This window comes from Schistocerca cancellata, chromosome 6, assembly GCF_023864275.1.
Source record: "Schistocerca cancellata isolate TAMUIC-IGC-003103 chromosome 6, iqSchCanc2.1, whole genome shotgun sequence".
Taxonomy (NCBI): Eukaryota; Metazoa; Arthropoda; class Insecta; order Orthoptera; family Acrididae; genus Schistocerca; species Schistocerca cancellata.
In genome coordinates, this window is record NC_064631.1 from 486,838,882 (window position 1) to 486,862,400 (window position 23,519).

Genomic DNA, 23,519 nt, shown 5'->3' on the forward strand with positions numbered 1-23,519 from the left:
AACATATTTGCATCTGTTTTTCTCTGATAGGAGCACTTTTCGATTGATTTCCTTTTTTTCTCTGCTGCAGCAGGGTACGTTACTCATATGAAAAGAAATGTATTGGTCAGTAAATTTTAGGTACTTTGCTTATGTGAAATTTAAAAAACACAAAACTAATTTTATACCTCAGATACCTCAGACCAGATTTTAGGTGCAAAATTATTTTCGTGTGCTTGAGTACTACAAAATGGAGTTCCCAGAACCCTTCTGGTGAAAACGGAGACACTTTACAGCATTTTCCTCCATGCTGCATCATTTTATAAAGTATGTTGTTGCCTCATGCCATATTTTATGTGCATATTTTACATTTACAGCTAGGGTAACTTTAAACCTCTGTGTCTTGGAAACGAATAAAGATATGAAGAAAATTTTCAAAATCTGTATCCTGGGAATGCATCATAAAAATTACAGCCATATACTCTGCATAGCCATTTCAAAATACATGACTGAGTTTTGGTACCTGAAAAACAAGATTTTTGTGTGTTTCTTGAAAACAGATAAAGATTTTTGAAAACAGGGAACTGGCTCTTCTAGATAATTGCCATTGGAATATACCATTTATTTAGATTTCACCTCATACAAGACTTTACATGTAGAAGTAGGGTTACTTTGAACCTCTGTATCTTAGAAACAGATAAAGATATAAAGAAAATTTTTACAGTTGTTCCAAATTAGGATCTTAGGAATATGTTGCAAAAATTTCAGCCATCTGCTGTGCATAGCTTCTTGGACTCCTCGGTTTGGTTTTGTTTAGTTGGGGGTAGTGAAAATATTTTAAAAAACCCTTTTTGTGTGGTTTCCCCAGAAACTGATCATGAACTAATGGCGCCTCCAAAAGTCCCATGAAGCCCACTGTAGACCACGTTAAATGCAAAAAGAACCAACTAATTTACTCCATTTGCCTAAGCAGGAGAAAGTGTGTCTTTAGGATAGTGACACTAAGACAATCTTTCTGTTGGGTATACAAGTGGTCCATAGTACAAGGGCTATCCAAAACACTTGACACTGCCTTGTTTTCACCAATAGAACCTGAAGTATGAGCCCTAGAAATGGCCATTTGTATGCGTAGCATTTTGGAACACATTAGGTACGCATGTTGTCCCACGCATGTTGATGATTTACCACAGCCTGCAATAGCATTACTGCCTGATGATGAAAATATATTATTGTAAGTAAGTCAACTTTAATTCTCTTCATTTGCACATGTTTGAGTCTTCCCAAGACTAAGAATTTTTCTTCCTCTAGAAAACATGTAGACAGCACAACAGCAATGGCTTGAATGACATATTACTCACAATAGATTGATATGTTCCATGCACCACAATAATGGATATGCAGTGTTGTAGACGATTATTGCAAGCGTTATGTCAATAAAGTATATGTTGGGTACTGGCTGCTCCAGATTTTTGATACGTATTTCAAAATTCACAGCTGTTGTTACATCAATGAAATAATCAATTTTGAAAATGTAGATAAAAAATGTACTCACCACGTGATGGCAGGAGAACACACACATATAAAGATTAAGGAAATGTGCAAGCTTTCAGAAGCAGTAGCTCCTTCTTCTGGCAGAAGGGGTAAAGGGGAAGGAAGAGGGATGAAGAAACATGACTGATGAAGTTTAGAAAATGGGGAGAGTATGGAAAAGTTGCCCAGAACCCTGGGCCAGGGGAGACTTACTGAATGGGGTTAGAAATAAAGACTGATTGTTGGGGACTGCACTGTATGTCCTTTGACGATCATAGAGCTTAAGAGGTGGAAGATAGGGTAGTGATCAAGACAGAGATTATTAACAAAACATAGTGAGAGAGTTAGTAAGAGCAAAAAGCTAAAGCTAAGTGCATTGTATAAGGTGGATGTGGGGGTGGGGGAGTAGTTACTGAGAAGAAGTGCTTGGCCAGCCTCTTAACATCCCCCGGCCTACACCAGAGAAATGATATCTTTGACTCTTTGCCTCTGTATATGTCTGCTTGTGTCTGTATATGTGTGGATGGATATGTGTGTGTGTGCGAGTGTATACCCGTCCTTTTTTCCCCCTAAGGTAAGTCTTTCCACTCCCGGGATTGGAATGACTCCTTGCCCTCTCCCTTAAAACCCAAATCCTTTCGTCTTTCCCTCTCCTTCCCTCTTTCCTGACGAGGCAACCGTTGGTTGCGAAAGCTAGAATTTTGTGTGTATGTTTGTGTTTGTTTGTGTGTCTATCGACGTGCCAGCGCTTTCGTTTGGTAAGTCACATCATCTTTGTTTTTAGATATATTTTTTCCCACGTGGAATGTTTCCCTCTATGAATGAAAATAATATGTATAATGCAACAGTCTAATGGGCTGAAATTACTAGATTCTCACTTTTCTCTACGGCTGTGCGCTATATCCTCCTGTGTATTATCTTACATATTTTGAATGGGCATTACTATGCAATGCATGCGTGACTGTAGATATCAATTTTAGGTTTTTATATGTTTGTCTACAGGAACAGAAGGAAGATATTACACGTGTTCTGACCGCAGTAACCAGTAAAGTTCCTGATAATGTAGTACAATTCAGCTTTAAAGAACGCTCCTTTGTTCCTGTTCCTCCACCAGAGCCTACAATATTTCTCCTCAGTATTGAAGGAACGTGTCTGGCCAAGGACTCCGAGGATGCTCGTTATCAGATACTTGCAGAAGGAGGAACAATCGGTGCAGTATCTGTGTTTAATATCTCTAATAGAACTTTACTTCGAGGCTCATATGTTAGTTGAAAAAAAAAGTGATCATATCTATATATATTATAAAAACATGTGTATGTATTTACGAATGAATGAATGTAGTTTTCACATTTCCTAACCCCATGGACCAATTGCAACCAAACTTGGTATACATATGGCCTATTGTTTGCAAAGAAGTGCTGTGGTGGTAAGAATCAGTTCCCATTAGGATGGGATGGTGCTGAAAATGGGCTGACATAGGAGAAAGACAAAAAGAGTGAGAGAGAAGGGAGGAGGGAGATATGTACAGAGAAGGAGGAGGAGATGGACACAGAGGGGGCAAGAGGCATTGGACAGAGAGGAGAGGAGAGTTGACTTGATGGACAGAGAGATGGTGGAGGAGGAGATGGACAGAGAGAGAGGGGAGGAAGAGAAGTGGTGTGCAATGCATGCGACATACAGTTACACGGGTGAAGCTGCAGGTAAAAATCTAGTATTCAAGTAAAGAGGGTGTTATTAATAACTTGTACACATATTACAATTTTAAAAGCAGGAAGACAAAAATGTAATGGACATCTCTTGGCATGTGACACTAACCATCAAGATTCTGTAAACTTGTGTCATTGATATTGAAAATCATAGATCACAAGGAAATACATTTTAAGACGTAATTTTTAAGACATAATTTTGTAAAGGAAAACATCAGTTCCTCTCACTTTTAGTGTATTTTAAAAGAAATTGGAATATTTATTTCATTTATTTATTTTCTCTCATGAATTATTTCTAGTGTGAGTGTGTCTAAGGTGTTTCGCAACAATCCTCATAGCCCTCAAGAACTGCAGCAGAACATCTCGTATGAGATGGCAGCAATTCTGGCAGTCCAGTGTTGATTCACCTTCAGCAACTTGTCGGTCAGAGCCCAAAAGTGCCAACAGATGAGTGGTGGTCATTTTCAACATCTGCTGTAGTCAACTTAGTACTGTATTTCCTTTCCTCCGCTGTGATTCTTTGTACCCTGGAACTCTGTTTTCCAGGCTACTTTGATTTTGCCCACCCTATACAATGTATGTGTGCTATACATGTCTAGTGAATCACATTAATTGTCTGTCCTCGTATTGATAATTTGATAATGTCATTTCCTAAATTGCCATGTCACATCCTTCCCTCTCTCCTGCTGTCGATCTAAGGCCCGCAGTTCCCAGTTGCATCTCTGACAGACTGTTATGCTTTGTTAATACTCAAGGATAGGAATGAAGCCTTACTTACTGGGAAACTGCTGTCTTTATTTATCAGTTCATTATGTCTTCATATTCTTTGTAAAACACAATCACAAAATATGTTGGCCTATTTTAACAGTTTTGTGGCATCCTAGTTCATGCTTTGTCGTAGAGCTCAGAGCTTGCTAATCTCTGACGAAGAGAGTACAGCAACATATTTGCAACACTGCAGGCAGTTTTCATGGAGAACAGTTACAACCAGCATACTATTAAATGGAAGAAGTCTAGTTGGCAACTTGCAGAGGGAAAAGAGAAACCTGTTGCTATATTTTCTGTCCTGTACATTGATAACACATCGGTGAAAATTGGAAGAATGTTCTAGTGCATGTTCTGCCTGCCACCAAAGATGGCAGATGGTTGGAGGTCTGTTAATAACAAACTAGTTCTCTAGAAACCAGGAGTCTACCACATCTGGTGCCAGTGCAGGAAAATGTACATTGGTCCCTCAATCCAGATGGCACAAGAAAGATGCATGAAGCATGTGTCACACAGATAAAGAATAATCAACAACCTCAACTGTCACAGAGGATTCTGCCTCCAAAGGATACAGTATGAATTACAACAGTACCAGGTTGTTAAAACATGCTGAAAAATTTTGAGGTTGCACTGAAAATAATCTGTAGAACTCCATCTACAAGATGAACTGATAAATAAAAATAGCAGTTTCTATCTAGGTAAGAGTTGGGTCCCACCCTTAACATGCTCAAAACATGACAACACTCTGTTGAAAGATTGGAAAGATCTTCTTGTGCCATGCCAACTATGAACTGAGAGCACACCATGTAGATGTGTGTCATCGAACCTGCCAGCATCAAGGGCTTGGTGGTTGCGTTACAGTGACTGAGGATAACAACTTGACTCCCAGTGGTGCACTTTGCCCTCTACCTCACTTGTATAGCCATACACACTTGCCCAAGATTAACAGCAAGAGGGATGGGACGTACAGGGTGATTTAGGAGAAATGCCACATAATTTGTGAGGTGATTCCACATGTGAAAATAAACCAAAAAAGTTCTGTGAACATGTGTCCAGTTTTCAGCCATTATGGAACTGGAGTAGGTTGAAGACTACACACATCCATGAGTGATTATGAAGACAAGTGTGAATATTACTTACTGAAATGCTGTGTAGACGCTGTGTTGGACAGAATAATAGTGGGACAGAGACCTATCCATTCTGCAAGAGGTGTTCAAAAAATCCGCCATCCATCTCAATGCAGTTGTCAACACGTTGAAGGGTGTGCTGTATTGTACATCAAAAATCATCTCAGTGGGCTTTAATGTGTGAGTGCTGTGAGTGACAAGTTCTTCATGTTTATCCACCTTTCAGGCCAGTCAATGGGTCCATCATGGCCAATCCACCATTGAGGAAACATGTTGTTCAGATACTGGAATACTTGTCTGGTACAGTGAATTGGTGATCTATCATGTTTCAAGTGCATTTGCCATCGTAGCTCTAATGACACTTCTTCCAAAAGTGCAGGTATGTTTTCTATCAGAAAATGTGAATATTCTGCAACTGTCATACAATTTGGGAGGAACGCAGGCCCTATAATCAGGTCGTCAATCATAGCACACCAGACGTTCACTGACAACCTAACTTGGAATCTTGTTTCCATAGTATCATGTAGGTTCTCCATCGCCCATGCCTAAGAATTTTGGATGTTCATAATACCATTGCATGTAAATTCAGCTTCATCTGTAAAATAAAGTGTACTGAACTACATGATGTCTCTGTGTACAGCCAACCAGTTACAAAATCGTTGTCTGCTTACTAAATCACCTGCATACAGATGCTGCATGGCCTGCACGTGGAATGGGTACAAGCCCTCAGAATGTCACATTCGTCACATTCACGTTTGTGAAGTATCGAACTGATGACTAATGCACCATGTACTGGTGGTGGGACTCCATTGTACCATTGCAATAATATCTTCCCTTTCCTCAACTGACTGGATGGCCTCATGTTCTGATGTTATATGTACACAGGGTAGTGTTCTGGATTCACGTAATGTTTGAAAAACCTTGGGAAGTACCCTGACACAGGAGGTTTATTATTCAGGGAAATGACTCTGCTATTCTGTCACAGCTGCACAGGGACTCCATTACAGTACCTGTACACAAACAACTTGTTTGCATATTCTGCATGGGTGAACATATGTTGCATATTGGTATTCAAGGACACTATGAACTTGCTCAATTAAACAAGACAGAAACCCAACACACTCAATTAAACAACACTCAAGCATGACACTTACATGGCCTCACGACTGCTCACTCATCCACACCGTAGTTGCGCACTGGGTATGCTTGCAGCTATTGCCTTGGTGCAATGTCACAGTCCTGCCATCTGTTGGAGAATCCCCACATCTCTTGTAGGATGGATCAATCATCTGCCCCACTATTATTCTGTCCACCACAGCGCCTACACAGCATTTGGGTAAGTAATACACACACCTGTCTTCATGATCATTTGTGGATGTGTGTAGTCTTCAGCTTGCTCCAGTTCCATAATGATAATAGATCAGACACATCTTCATAGGACTTTTTTGCTTTATTTTCACATGTGGAATCACTCACAAGTTATGTAGCATTCCTCCTGAATCATCCTGTATAAAGTGGTACCCAATGGAAGACAATCTGGTCAGTCATCATGAGCCCCTCAAGACAGTAACAAATCAGCTTGCCGAAATAGTGAGTCGTTTAGGTGACATTATCTTTGTGAGTACCTGAGAACACTTCAGTATCATCATACACTGGTAAAGCCTAAAATAAAACTAATAATTGATAATTTTCAAGAAAAATTCATTTAATGTTTTGATGATTTGAATTGACTCTGTAAGGCTTGATTATAATTGAATCAAGAGCAAAGGGAGCTATTTTTTTCCTTATCTATGAAGTGGCACATCATATATATCACAACAATTAGAACAGATCCAGTATTGATTCCTGTCATAAACATAGAATGAGTATTTCCCACTCTGAAGGTGCCGTTTCCTTGTGTACACTCCTTGGGTTTCTTAATGTGACATGATTCATCCTTTTAGTTAGATAGAATTGAAGGCAGTTACCAACAAGGTCCCTAGTACTGTAATATTTAACTTCCTGTAGGAGAATACTGTAAATTGCACAATATTTTTTTTAGCAAATAAAGAAACTAACATTTAATGTAATTTGTCTTTTAAATTTGATATGATCGTTTTGTAAATTGAAAAACAGCGTGAGCAAATTGGATAACTTTTTTATTTTGCCTGTCTCAGTTGCATTGATATAAAATTCAGCTATAGTGGTTACTGGTTTCAGTCTGACATGTCCATTCTCAAGCCACACACCTTGCTATTAACTGTAATTATTGTGCCAAGAGGCATGAACACCTTCTGTACACCAAAGTATACAGTGGGCAACAAGTACCCTCATTGGTCTAAGCCTGTGTGCCCATTGCAACTGACTGACCCCCTTCTGTAATCCCACTAGAGACTAGGGTCAAAAGAACTTACCCATGCCAAATGTCAACTTTGTCCTGTAACAGAATTGTCTGGCATTTGATGTCATATATAACCAAGCAGAAAAACAGAGCATTGACAATATTTTTTTGTGTCTGTATTAGTTTTTGATACATAGAGTATGTTGACTGAATGATCTCTAGTAGATCCTGAGGTCTATGGCAGTTTGGTTAGTTTTGTTGAAAGGCCGCAGTTTGGTTGTGAGTTGAGGAAGCAGTAGTGAATGCTTCAGTTAATCCTGAGACTAACTATCATACTTTGAGATAGCTGTGGTACTGAAAGGAAACTTATTTTACAACTTCTGTAAAAAGTGATGTACACACACTATCGATGGGGGCTCTCCTTGGTTATTCACAATGAACAGATATATATAGAATACTCCTTGGAAACAATATAAGCTATCTTAAGCCCATATTCCAAAGCAAAGTCCAGTCCATAGCCATATGATAGCACACTTTCTGTGCACTCCACAGTGGGCCAACTTATATTTCTGATTTTGGAATGGTCTCATCAGAGGTTACTCCCAATTACAAGCACCCTCTGGGTATTGGCAACACAGCAGCCGACATTAAAATTGTGCCAGCTATTCAATTCCCATAGTGATGTAGGGTGGTGTCTCTACAACAACAAATTCTGATGTCTTATCTAACTTCTCACAGTCACTGTTCAAATTTAAGAGCAACATATTTTGATATCTTTGCAAATTTTTGTTGCAGCACTCCACAAGGTTTTCTGTGCCTTCTTCATATTCAATTGTAGTCAAGTTGCTGAACCAGACACTTAATGTCCTCTTTCTGTTTGTTGTCATCTCTACAGAGTTTATTATCAAAAAATCTTTCCATTTGTGGTAAAGATGGTAATCATTCAGGGATAAGTCCAGGCTATAATGTGGATGTTAAAAACATACCACTGAAACTGACAAAGGAAATTCTTCTTCAATGCAGCAGAATATGGGTGAGTGTAATCATGCAGCACAATGCCAATGGACAACAATCCAACTGCATTTTATGGTTCTGTGTAGTTGGTGAAGACCATTGCATTTATGGTCTCTCTTGTGGTCATAATGTTAGTGTGTAGAATGTCCTAGGCAAAAGTTCAGTACTTCAGTAGTGAAATGTCTGCTGTGTTTATTTTTCCCCCAATTGTTGATTTGATTTTGACAGTCAAAAATGAATGTTAGCCTGATCATACTTCATCATGAATATTAATTCATCTCCCATTGAACATAATGCAATATCTTCGAACTGAAACTTCATATGTCAGACTAGTTTAGCACTCAGAAAGAGTTTTACACTATGAACATTGGCAGGATTATTAATTTTGTGACACATTTCAAAACTGCACAAACAGTAAACAATCATTCTTGCTCAATGTTCGAGGAAGGTCTATGACAAGGCAGCGGAGGTTGGGTAGAGAAATGCATGACTCATCAGATCAAAACATCCTTAACTTGTATAACAACCCTCATGTATGTATCTTTGGCTGTGAATGGAGTAATTGTGATTTGGCTTTGTATATGGCATTCCTTCTTTTATGTATTTTATTGCTTTATCCCTTGAACAGTCCACATTAAGTCTCTGAGCTACTTCCAGGAAATGATTGTTAAATGTGTTAGCTACCTAACTGCTATTGCATGCTTTCTTGTTTTACTCCCTGTATGGATTTAATGTTATTGTCTGAGTGGTTAATGCAGTTCACTTTCCTTAAGATAGCACAGTATTTCTTGTAATATGGCATCAGTTCCACTTCCTTGTTTGCCCTAACCATTTCATTTAATTTCCTTTATCCTTGCACATGGTATTTATATACTGCAGTCTGCAGCTTTCCTGATGTCTTATTAGTGCTGTACTACATTTTTTCTTGGGAAACCATCTCTTAAAAACTGACAGAAATCCATCAAGAAACACATTAGATGTAATATACTTCTTTGGATGGCCACCTTCCACAGTTTATTTTATATATCAGTTCTTTATTTTTCCTATCTTAAACATACTGCAATTTAAGGATGTTTTACACCACTTGTTTTAGGATCATCCTTAACTTATTGCAATGTTGTCTCCTCCACAGACAGTATGTGCACAGTGCAAGGTCTTCTTCAGTCCCTTTTCATTGTTGAGAATGATCTTGTGCCTGCAGGTTTCCAGAACAACACTAATTGTTATTATTATTATTATTATTATTATTATTATTTACAGGTGGAATGTGACAGTAAAGGTATCATTCAGTATACTCGATTTGAACCTATCAATTAACACATCAGTTAATTCATAGCAGAATACTATGTTTGCAATTTCTCGTTTGATATAATAGGATGCACCTCACTTTTTATGTCATACACACTCCATGAAGCCACTGATTCTGTTCTGATGCCAGCACAGTCTCAAGCAATATGTATGGAATGGGTGATGTAGGAGGCAGTGAGTTGCAAGTATTAGGTCTAACAACAGCACTACAATAAGAGTACTTAAGTAGAGAGACAGACATGATCAATGCAGTATGAGCAGTGAACAACAGAGAGTCAGCCTGCATCACTGAATACTGTCTGTTTGCAATTTTTGCACAGAGGAGTATGTAACTGCTGTAAATATAGAAGTTGTGGTGGGATCGACTTTTGTGGCTGATGATGTATTTTATTCCATTGAGGAGAAGTATAATAGACTGAAAAATCCATTTACCTTGTACTTATAAACTGAATGGCCAAAAGTCATGGCAAGGTTGCCACATCTAAAGGTGTGTCAGGTACAGTGCTGCAGCTACATGTGGCATATGGCACAAGTGTAGAAACAATATCTGGACCAGGGGTTAGAGCACGGTCTGATTCCAGCCATCTGCTTTGCCCCTTGATGTCATATTTTGAGTAAACAGCTTTACAAGTGTTACAAAGACAATCACAGATACATTTAATAAGAGGCCAATTCCACCCTTTAACATGGTGACCACAATGTAGACTATTACGACTGAAACCAAACATAAAAAAAAAGACCGAACTTAAGATTGTTCCAAAGCAACCAAAAAATTGGAAAATCATGATACACACCAATTCCTTTCAGAATAAAACAAATGAAAAGATACAGAAAAGAGAAAATTGGAACTGAATATTTCGCTTGACCTGTATAGCTCAAAGGAAGACAGTGATACCAGACACTCGCTACAAAACAACTACATAATCGGAAAATAACACTCAGGACCTTCCCCAGGACAAACAAAACAACAACAAAAAAATCCAAACTGACTCAATTGGACTATAATATTTCACTTTACCTATATAGCTCAAAAACCCCGTACACAACCATAAAAACCAGTACCACAAGTTTAACTGCACATATAAAGGTAAAACACACATATCTATAGAGCCACCCTCCCTCTTCACCCCAAATGAAACTAACCAACACAAATTGGAAAACCCTCATTTCAAAGATATTTTCCTACCAAAAACAAAATACAATCTTACGATGAATGAAAAAGCTCATAACAATGTACTTATAGATCATAGAATTCCAAATCAGTCAAGGCTGGCCACATATCACACACACACACACACACACACACACACACATACACACACACACAAGCACACACACACACACACACACACACACACACACACACACACACAAACAAACTGTATTACAAACAACAAAATATTCAAGCATAACTGCAAGGCAAACAAGAAACACAAACATGAAGTCTAAAAAATCAACAAACTATGAACTAAAACTAACAGCTCAAAAATTAAAGACAAATAAATAACCAATAAATACCAAAGATTTGATCTCTTTCAGCTAAACCATTATTGCAAAGTACATCACAAACACGTACAGCCACCACAAGAATGAGCCACCCATGACAGCATGACCCCTATAAAAATAGTCCACTTGAAATGCCCTGTATCTCTACAGTGTCACATTTGGGGGAAAAAAAATCTGCCCAATATTTGTGAGAACCAAGATTATAAACAAGGTCATGACTCACTTCACTAGCAACCATTTGAACTACACACTTAGGTTACTGCCTAAACTCATCCCCGACAAACATTCCAAATTACAAAAACAGGCAAATAATTGTAAGAAACAACAATACAATTATACTCACTAATTGTTTCACTTGCAAAAATTAAGTTGCACATTGCCCTTAGAAATCATGCCAGATGTGGAAAGAAACAGTTAAATATTTGTGAGAAACAAGAATATAAATATAATCACCACTAGTTTCTCTAACAGCAGTTTAAGCACTGAGGTTCCACTCTAACCACTTTCATACATCATAAAATATTTGGAACAAACGGCATTGTTTACAAACATAATAGTTTACACCAGTTACTTCGACCACCACACTTAACATTTCAAACATGCCATTTACATCCTTTGCAATGTAAACTCATAACATCACAAAGGATATCATGGGTCAAAGCATACATGTCGAATCAGACCATGTGTTTGACCTCTGAACTGTCTGATTATGAATAGTTTTCTATTGCATGCTGTAACACATCAAGAGATAACTGACTTTGAATGTGGGATGATAATGGTGCATGGGTCACAACCTATCAGAGTTTACACAAGAATTCTGGTTTCTGAGGTCAGTAGCACATGGGAATGAATTTTCAGTATCCCAGAGACAATGTTTCCACAAGCATAAATCATCGCACAGGACAACCACAAGTGTTTGGTGGATGTCACATAATATCTGGTAGAGTTCATTGACAGTTTACTGTTAGCCAGCCCATCGTTGACTTGATTGTGGGGCATCAGGAGTCCATTTTTACTAGAACCGTAAGGAGACAAATGCACTGCATTAGTAGTGGATGACTGACTCCTCACATCAATTGCATTCTCATGAATTTTGGACACTCATTGTAATTTGTTGTGTATTCTTCTCTTGCCTGCTGCTAGCCAGCTACTGCTTTGCTGGATGTTCCACAAATAGTGCACTGATAATGTATGACACTGTTATTATTATTATTATTATTATCACTATTGGACAGGGTATCACTCCTCAGACACTTCTGTAATGTATAACATAGGAGGCTCATTATTTTACATATTAATGCTAAGGTAACAGAAAATGATTCATAAGAAAATTATAGGACACTGTTTCATGAGTGGTCAGCAATATTTATCACTAAGCAATTGTAGGAAATGAATAGAGAGATATTGTGAGCAACTTCCAGCATTTAGGTTGTGCTGTTTCATTAGAAATTACCGTACATTAAAAGATTATCTGTAGTCTACATAGAGCTTCTAAATTCTACCAAACAGTATCTCAAACTGAAACATTTCCACTGGCTTCCAAGCGCATCATATACAAAAAAAAGTCTTGTACTTAAACTGATGTATCGACAGTAAGTAGCAACATCTCCAGGCAAGTAAAGGAGCTTCCTCTGTAATTTCCTACGTGAGGTAACTAGGAATGCATTGGAGTCTTACACTCATCAACTCAAGCAACTCTTGGGATACTTTCTGTAAACGCAAATAACTGATGGTGAAAAGAACATGTGTTGTTAAAAACTTTTTTTGTTAAATGAATGAATCAATGTGTTTTTGATGACTAGATTTATTATAATTGATACAGTCCATTTATTACATCTAATAGCAACTAAATTCATTTCACACATGCACCCTCTTTACCTACCATAAGAAAAATGTTTCAGATTGTTTTCATAAGAATGATAAGAAACTACAGTAGACTTTGTTTTACAATCACTTCAGAAGGGAATAATGTTCACTCCCATTTGTTCCCTTTTAGATATTCTTATAATCTTCCCTGTTTGGAAAATGAATAAATATGTTGTAATTCTTTCTCAAGTTGCAAGACAAAATAAAAAACGTTAAATTTTATGAATGCTTCGGTTTTAGATGATGGAGCAAGTGCACGAACAAGGGAAAAAGAAGCTGGGGGAAGTGGTGAGAAAGGGCCTGAAGGTGAGGAAGTGGGGCAGGAAGGTGAACAAGAAGGAGGAGAAGCAGAACCTGAAGGAGAAGGTGAAGGAGATGACAGGAAGGACAGTGTAGTTGAAGCTCCTGTGCCAATGAAACCCAAGAAGATCACTAATCAGTTTAATTTCTGTGAACGTGCTTCACTAACTTTCAATAATCCATTTCGGGTAAGGATTTTTGTTCCAGCAATGAACTAACTGCCCATTAGTAAGCAGTGGAATTGTATGCTGTTAACAGGAAACAGTCTGTATTACATTGAAGAGCCAAAGAAACTGGTACACCTGCCTAATATCATGTAGAGCCACCGTGTGTTGCAGCACGACGTGGCATGGACTCAACTAATGTCTGAAGTAGTGCTGAAGGGAACTGACACCATGAATCCTGCAGGGCTGTCCATAAACCCACAAGAGTACGAGGGAGGTGGAGAACTCTTCTGAACAGCATGTTGCAAGGCTTCCCAAATATTCTCAATAATGATCATGTCTTATGGGTTTGGTGGGCAGCGGAAGTGTTCAAACTCAGAATAGTGTTCCTGGAGCCACTTTGTAGCAATTCTGGATGTGTGGGGTGTCTCATTGTCCTGCTGGAATTGCCCAAGTCCGTTGGTATGCACGATGGTTGTGAATGGATTGAATGGATGCAGGTGATCAGACAGGATGCTTACGAAGGTGTCACCTGTCAGAGTTGTATCTAGACATATCAGGGGTCCGATAGCGCTCCAAATGCACACACCCCACACCATTAAGAGCCTTCACCAGCTTGAACAGTCCACTGCTGACATGCAGGGTCCATGGATTCATGAGGTTGTCTCCATACCCATACTTGCCCATCTGCTCGATACAATCTGAAATGAGACTCATCCGACCAGGCATCAACAGTCGAATGTCGGTGTTGACGGGCCCAAGCAAGGCATAAAGCTTCTGTCTCATGCAGTCATCAAGGATACACAAGTGGGCCTTCAGCTCCAAAAGCCCATATTGATGATGTTTCATTGAATGTTTCGCACGCTGACACTTGTTGATAGCTGAGCATTGAAATCTGGAGCAATTTGCAGAATGGTTGCACTTCTGGCACGTTGAATGATTCTTTTCAGTCATTGCTGGTCCCATTCTTGTAGGATCTTTTTTCCAGCCGCAGTGATGTTGGAGATTTGATATTTTACTGGATTCCTGATATTCATGGCACACCCATGAAACGGTCATAGAGGAAAGTCTCCACTTCATCGCTACCTTGGAGATGCTGTGTCCCATCGCTCATGCTCTGACTATAATGCCACGTTCAAACTCACTTAAATTTTGATAACCTGTCATTGTGGCAGCAGTAAATGATCTAACAACTGCGCCAGACTCTTGTTGTCTTATATAGGCATTGCTGACTGCAGTGCCATATTCTGCCTGTTTACATGTCTCTGTATTTGAATATCCATTCCTATACCAGATTCTTTGGCACTTCAGTGTATTTGTAAATGTATATTTAAGTATTACAACAGCATTATTACTTAAAACAGCACCTTCAGGTAAAATATGTTATAAATTTTGTACGTCTGTTGATATGTAACACCTTCTTCAGTTACATTAAGCATGAAGTTCAGATGCTTTGAAAGCAGGATAAGGTCATGATCCTCTTCTATGTAATGTTAGGGTATGGTGCTAATTAAGAATAACTTAGTTTGGAAATCTGAGAATTTACAGTGGACAGAGCATAGACCCATAAATAACATCCTTGACATTATAGTTCAACTTTCAAACATTGCCATACACTATAGTAGGAACTGCACTAGATAACAGATAATAGTATGCAAAGTGCAAGAGTATGATTTTGAAGGACAACAAACATTATAACAGTAGAGGTATTCAAACTGTACAAGCAAGAACTCTTATATGATAGCTTGTAAATTACATTGTAGCTTTGGTGGAGGGAGAACAGGAACAAATTTGGCAACTTTTCACATACAAATATGTATGTCAGTAATACCATCAGTTATAATAAGGAAGTTGAAGAGAAAGCAATTCTATTATTTCAGGGTGTTCACTGCGATACAGTGTGAAAAAGGAAATTGACAGCACTTGATGTGTACCATGTTTTTCACACATCTTATGAACAGTGCATTCATCTGCTCTGCAATGGGTAATAAAAGCATAGTGATAAGACTACTTTCAAAACTCTGTTCATATTTGTAAGTTACAATAACAAGAATCACAATTTAACTGAGATGTAAGATAGGTTATCAAGAGAAAAGCTTTCAAATTGGCCTTGAAAATATGTGGTTTGTCACTATCCACCTTCTGTTTTCTGGAAGATTACTGAAAATGTTGTATGTAGAGAAAAATAGACTACAGTGTGTGGTAGACAAACACTTTGTCTCCTCACACAGATAATTCTATTTGTGTCCTTGGCAGGCAATACTTTTTACCTGATGACAATACACAATACAATCATTCAAGCAGTCTCTATGATATGAATTATGCAAATGAGTAAATTTGAGGAAAGAGTGGTTATATACTGGGGAAAAAATAGGTGCTCCTGTGGATGAAACTGAAGAGAACACTGGCTCTGTTTACAGCCTTATGAAGCTGTCTGTAATAGATACCCTTCCCCTCACCCCTCCTCCCCCACTGCACCTCAAGCATACCAGTGGCTACCATTGCTTACCTATCCTTTGTATACAGAATGTCTCCATAACATCTTGCAGCATATTATTTAAGCTGGTAGTGGTAAATAGTAGCAGTAGTTTTATTTGTCCATGCATCACTGTTATTAGGAGACATTGTGATATAATTTAATAGCAAAAAGTGTAAATGTGTAAATCATAATTATATGCAAGTACATACTTACAGGTTTAGTTTGGCAAGGATGAGACATGTAGTTGGTCATATCCTTATACACTGCTTGACAAGAAAGTGAAGTGTCCAGAAGACAAGGTCAATGTAACTTTGTACACAATGAAATTTTCACTCTGCAGCAGAGTGTGTGCTGGTATGAAACTTTCTGACAGATTAAAACTGTGTGCTGGACCAACACTCAAACTCAGGATCTTTGCCTTTCGTGGGCAAGTGCTCCACCGTCTGAGCTACCCGAGTGCATCTCACAACCTGTCCTCACAGGTTTAATTCTGTCAGTACCTCATCTCCCAGCTTCCAACTTCACAGAAGCTCTCTTGCAGACATTGCTGAACTAGCACCCCTGGAAGAAAGGATATTGTGGAGACATGGCTTAGCCACAGCCTGGAGGATGATTCCAGAATGAAATTTTCACTCTGCAGCAGAGAGTGTGCTGGTATTAAACTTCCTGGCAGTACTGAAAGGTGGAGATGAGGTACTGGGGGAATTAAATATGTGAGGATGGGTCATTAGTCCTGCTTGGGTAGCTCAGTTGGTAGAGTACTTGCCTGCGGAAAGCAAAGGTCCTAAGTTCAAGTCTCAGTCCTTCACGCTGTTTTAATCTGACAGGAAGTCTCATAACTTTGTACACATACGCACCATTGATGCATATGTAAATGATAAGATTTGCTACTCTGGGTAACAGGAAGAACAACCACCAGAGTGCATTAGTGTTGTTGCCACGCCTGGTAGATTATGTGAGGGGTTGTGAACAGCATCATATGTTGGATGATCACTGTGAAGGCATGGAGATGAAGCATAATCAGATGATACAAGATTATCAGCATCTGATACAATTTGACAAGACCTCATTGTGGGTCTCCATTTCATCAGTGGGTAAAATTTTGTGGTTTCCAAACTCATGGGCATTTTGAAGGTGAAATTGTCCAGTGATGGATAGCACGGGAATCTGAAGACAAGCATACTCATCGTCAATGTTCTAGTCAACTATATCTGACCACCATGAGGAAAGATCACCACAATTTGCAACAGTCACATAGTAACCCATTCACATCTGTGCCTGCCATCCAAGATTTAATAATTGACTTCTTACAACATTCTATGTCATACTGCACCATTGCTCAGAGACTAGAAGCAATCTGACTATGGAATTATCATCCCAGTCCTGCTGCTGTTAATGCCATAACACAAACAGTTGCATTTGGAATGGTACTGTGACCAGGAAGCAAAGACTACCTGGTGAATGGTGTCACTTTGTATTCAGCAATAAATCGTGGTTCTGCACTACCTCAGACAACTATTGTCAGTGAATATTGTAGCAGCCTGGGAAGATATCCCAATCTTCCGGTGTTTTGGAGCGGTACAGCAGTGTTACTCCTGATGTCATGGTTTGGAGAGCAATTGGGTATGACTTCTGGTCTTGGGTGGTTGTGTTTGAGGGACAGCACAATGTAATGTCATGGACATCCTATGAGAATGTGTTACCTCTCATGTGACAGCACCATGATACCTATTTTTCAACAGGACAGTGTTCATTCACACATGAGTGGTCTTCGTGATGTGAGGGTACTTCCATGGCCAGCAAGATCCAGAGATCATTCTCCTATAGACCGTGTGGGGGACCAGCTCAGATGTCAACCCTGTCCCAGTGGCAGAACCCAATTACAACAGTTGTGTGCCAGCTTGCCTCAGGAGATGATACAATGGTTTTAAGACACCTTCCTAACTGAATCAGTGCATACATCCAGCTTGGGTGGGGGGTGCATTGTCATTCATCATACTTATAAATGGGCTCATTTGTTTGACTTGATTTTATAATCCCTGAAATAACCTCATATGCCCTCTGAACCTGTAAAGTTTCTGTATGTTTCCTCTTTCCTTTCTGGTTGCTACGCTTTCTTTGTCAGGCAGTAGAGTTGGCCATGACACCAATTTTCTCTCCCCATAGACACCAGTTTTCTCTCCCCATATTTAGAACAATACTGGAAGAAGCACAGGCAATTAGTAAAAAATCAAAAGGCAGTTCAGTAAACCTATCCATTAAAAATTCGAAACATAAAAGTAAAGTAGCATGGTATGTAATTAACGTACAATGATATAGTAAAAAGAGTGAAAATAACAGAAATATTATTAAGTGAATGGTAACTGAGAACACATACTCGACAAAAACGTCATTCATTTGATGGACAGTGTATGATGTCAATAGACATTTAAAAAATCCTTAACTGCAGCTCTCGGGGAGTATACGTTGCAAAGAAGGGACAAGGTACACAATCCCCAAGAAGAGAGGGACTGACTTGTGAGGATGAGGGGAAACATACGTGAAGGGGGAGGCATCACAGATACTGAGAAGACAAAGACAGTATATTGGTAAGCACTATGGCAGCTCATTTTAGAGATGATGCAAAGACTGGATGAGAATGAAACGTGGAAGTGAGAAGTGACATAAATAGTGGAATTAAAAGCTGAAAAGTGGTGGTGTGGGGAGAGGGCTAACAGAGTGAGTGAGTGGGAGAGCAGGGAATTGGGATAAAAAAATGGTGATGTAACTAATTGTGTAAAAAATAAAATACATAATAATAAAGGGGGCAAAATAACACTCTGGGGTGTATAAGTCTCAGTTTTAAATTTGAAATGGCACACACCAATCACCTGACAACAATATCAGTGAGGCTACATGAAAAAAGAATAACAAAAATAATTTATATTATTGTATAAAATAATAATGTAGGTTGCTGTGAAGATGATACATCAAGTTGTAGACAGGCTCAATTAAAATACACTCACATGTAGCTTTCGCCCACAACCTTCATCAGTAAAGAGAGACAGGCACACACACACACACACACACACACACACACACACACAAAAGGAAGCATACCTCATGTGCACACAACCACCAAGTGCAATATCTCAGGCCGGAATGCAACATCACGTGGGATGCGAGCAGTAATCTGGAGGGGGTAGGGAGAGGGAAGGGATAGTAGTGTACGGCTGGGGAGAGAGACGATCGCTGTCTGGTGGAGTGTACAGGGACTAGACTCCAACAGGCACAGTGTCAGGAGGTGGGGAAAAAAGGAACAAAAAATGAGAGGAGCAGAGAAAAATGGGTGGATGCATTGGCAGAGGGCTTCAAATAAACAGGGTAGGTGATAAGAATGGGGAGGAGATGATAGGACATAGGGGATGAAACTGTTGGGTGGAGGGTGTAGATGGCTCACTTAGTGAAGCAGCCATTGAAATCAAGTTTGTTATGTTCAGCTGCATGTTGTGCCACAGGGTGCTCTACTTTGCTCTTGGCCACAGTTTGGCAGTGGTCGTTCATGCTGGTGGACAGCTGTTTGATAGTCATACCAATATAAAAGCTGTGCAATGATTGCAGCAGAGCTGGTAAATGACATGGCTGCTTTCACAGGTGGCCTGGCCCCTGATGGCATAGTCTAAACCTGTGACAGGACAGGATTGGTCAGGTTCTGCACGTGTGTCTTCCACAGGGATATGATCCTTGTGGCAAGGGGTTGGGATTGGGAGTGGTGGAGGGATGGACTAGGATGTTGTGGAGGTTGGGTGGGTGTCAGGACACCACTTTAGGAGGGGTGGAAAGTATCTTAGATAGGATGTCTCTCATTTCAGAGCATGATGATAGGTAATCTTCATAGGTGTCTTCTTGACATAAGTAGCAATCTATCTTCTTCTATACTGTTGATATTCCTACATGGGGCGTCCATTGTTTGAAGTGTAATTTTTAACTTTTTTGACAGAAACCCAAAAACATCAATGATGAGGATAAAAGAAGTTAAAGCAGACCTGAGGGAAATGGAAGTAACATAGGAATAAATGGAAGAAAGCGAAAAGTTTAGAGTAAAAGTAAAATAATTTAAGGGCTTCCAGGAGAAAAGAAAGAAAAAGAAAGGTGAAAATAGGTGCAGTGCGGACAGAAGAAAGAAGATAAAAATAGGGACAGAACGAAAAATTACTGGCAAGAAAGAAAGGAGAAAAAGAACACTTAAGTTATTTCTTGTGGTCCTTAGTAGGCCAAACCAGTAAAAAAGAAAATGAAGCAGGGAGCAGGGGTGATTATACAGGGTTATTACAAATGATTGAAGCAATTTCACAGCTCTACAATAACTTTACTATTTGAGATATTTTCACTATGCTTTGCACACACATCCAAAAACTCAAAAAGTTTTTTTAGGCATTCACAAATGTTCTATATGTGTCCCTTTAGTGACTCGGCAGACATCAAGCCGATAATCAAGTTCCTACCACACTCGGCGCAGCATGTCCACATCAATGAGTTCGAAAGCATTGTTGGTTCGAGCTTGCAGTTCTGGCACGTTTCTTGGTAGAGGAGGTTTAAACATTGAATCTTTCACATAACCCCACAGAAAGAAATCGCATGGGGTTAAGTCGGGAGAGCGTGGAGGCCATGACATGAATTGCTGATCATGATCTCCACCACGACCGATCCATCGGTTTTCCAGTCTCCTGTTTAAGAAATGCCAAACATCATGATGGAAGTGCAGTGGAGCACCATCCTGTTGAAAGATGAAGTCAGCGCTGTCGGTCTCCAGTTGTGGCATGAGCCAATTTTCCAGCATGTCCAGATACACGTGTCCTGTAACGTTTTTTTTCGTAGAAGAGAAAGGGGCCATAAACTTTAAACCGTCAGATTGGCACAAAACACGTTTACTTTTGGTGAATTGCAAATTTGCTGCACGAGTGCGTGAGGATTCTCTACCGCCCAGTTTTGCACATTGTGTCTGTTCACTTCACCATTAAGAAAAAATGTTGCTTCATCACTGAAAACAAGTTTTGCACTGAACGCATCCTCTTCCATGAGCTGTTGCAATCGCGCCGAAAATTCAAAGCGTTTGACTTTGTCATTGGGTGTCAGGGCTTGTAGCAATTGTAAACGGTAAGGCTTCTGCTTTAGCCTTTTCTGTAAGATTTTCCAAACCGTCGGCTGTGGTATGTTTAGCTCCCTGCTTGCTTTATTCGTCGACTTCCGCGGGCTACACGTGAAACTTGCCCGCACGCGTTCAACCGTTTCTTCGCTCACTGCAGGCCGACCCATTGATTTCCCCTTACAGAGGCATCCAGAAGCTTTAAACTGCGCATACCATCGCCGAATGGAGTTAGCAGTTGGTGGATCTTTGTTGAACTTCGTCCTGAGGTGTCGTTGCACTGTTATGACTGACTGATGTGAATGCATTTCATGCACGACATACGCTTTCTCGGCTCCTGTTGCCATTTCGTCTCACTGCGCTCTCGAGCGCTCTGGCGGAAGAAACCTGAAGTGCGGCTTCAGCCGAACAAAACTTTATGAGTTTTTCTAAGTATCTGTAGTTTGTCGTGACCATATGTCAATGAATGGAGCTACAGTGAATTTATGAAATCGCTTCAATCATTTGTAATAGCCCTGTATGTTAAGTCGAGGAGGGTGGTGAGATGTTATACAGCAACTCCCCACACCCCCACCCCCAGAGTTGGGGTAACTGGTACTTGCTGGAACAAAACAGGCTGTGTGATGTAGCAGGCAATCAGGTCTCTTGAGTTATGCTACAGAGTATTTTCTGCAGTTGTGTACTGGATGTCTCAAAGATGAATAGTACATTTCTGTCCCTTTATCTGCTCAGCCAGTTTGGTGGTGGTCATACTTATATAAAACACAGTCAGTGGATTTAAAATGGTAAACAACTTGCATGGTTTCAGGTGTTTTTCTGTGTACTATGTTGTGGGATTTACCAGTGGTGAAGACGGAGCAAGTAGTAGTTGGTGGGTTTTACAGCATGGACATTTGTAGAGATAGAAACCTGGGGCTTGGGATAGTGGTGTGAGAATGCCATAAGGTTCAGTAAGCTTGTTGAAGAGGTTAGGATGATGACAGAATGCTATGGTGGTTGGTGTGTGGAGGAGGAAGGTATCTCACTACAGGGCTTGAGCGGAGAAAGTCATAGTCTTGGTAGAGTACAGTATTGAGGCAATCAGAACTTTAGTGGGAAGGGAGGCAGAACTTCTAATTTGAGGAGTTGGAGTTGTGTTATTTGTAGAGTGAGAGGAGGACACTGCTCAAGAGATTTATTAGTGAATAAGATGTGTGGGATAGTTGGCTTGCATGCGGGAGGAGACCAGACAGGGAGGTCATTGGTCTCATCGGATTAGGGGAGGACAGGGAAGGAAGTCAGCCATGCCTTTTTAAAGGAACCATCCTGGCATTTGCCTGGAGTGATTTAGGGAAATCACGGAAAACCTAAATCAGGATGGTCAGACGTGGGATTGGACCTTCGTCCTCCCGAATGCAAGTCCAGTGTGCTAGCCACTGTACCACCTCATTCGGTGTGTGTGGGATAGTTGCAGGAAGGAAAAGTGTTGGGGAGATTGTTGGTATACAGTGTAGTGATTCTTCTGGAAAACCTGGAATTCTCAAGGAATTACATTTTACCTCGAAAAATCAGGAAAATCTCAGGATATTTCAGGAATTTTGTAGAATCTCAAGGAATTCTGTGTTTTTAACTTAATGTTGGAATTTAATTGTATGGAGCCTTATAAATTTGAAAATACTTAATATTTCAAAGTGTGTTAAGTATTTGAATATTAGTCCATGTAAATTACTGATTTTTAAAAACTGCACTTAAACTACAACCGAGAATAAAGAAAAGTAGTTACTATGAGACGCTCAACTACCTCTCCCTCCTACCGTATTTACTCAAATCTAAGCCGCACTCGAATCTAAGCCGCACCTGAAATATGAGACTCGAAATAAGGGGAAAAAAATTCCCAAATCTAAGCCGCACCTGAAATTTGAGACTCGAAATTCAAGGGGAGAGAAAAGTTTTAGGCCGCACCTCCAAATCGAAACAAAGTTGGTCCATTGTAATATGAGACACAATTTAGGTCGAATGAATGACGATACAGCCACAGTCCAACATAATGTTAGACTGTGATACAGCTACAGTAGTTTGGTTCGAGTCGAAAGCTTAGCAGTTAAGCTTTACCAGGTAGCCATTGCTATGCGTCAGGCGCTCCATCCGTATTTATACGGATACCCTTCCTTTTTCACGTGCTTCGTCTGGTTTGAATCGATTGCTTATTTTGCTTTGATCTGATAAGTGCCATTTTCAATGTTATAGGTGTTTACGTCAGTCACTCTAAGCTGAAAATGCATTACTATACTGTGTCATGCATTGTTTGTCGCATTCTGATAGTGCGTGTTTACGGCCTGTCGCTGCTCGCG

General features: G+C 39.7%; 1 protein-coding gene across 1 annotated transcript in view; it reads left to right on the forward strand.

Moving 5' to 3' along the window:
• LOC126088399 (dynein intermediate chain 2, ciliary) overlaps positions 1-23,519 on the forward strand; it is a 259,102-nt gene that overhangs the window by 75,237 nt on the left and 160,346 nt on the right. The window contains exons 3-4 of the mRNA XM_049906538.1: positions 2,512-2,719; positions 13,362-13,609. Coding sequence (XP_049762495.1) covers positions 2,512-2,719; positions 13,362-13,609 — 456 coding nt within the window. The remainder of the gene's footprint in view (positions 1-2,511; positions 2,720-13,361; positions 13,610-23,519) is intronic.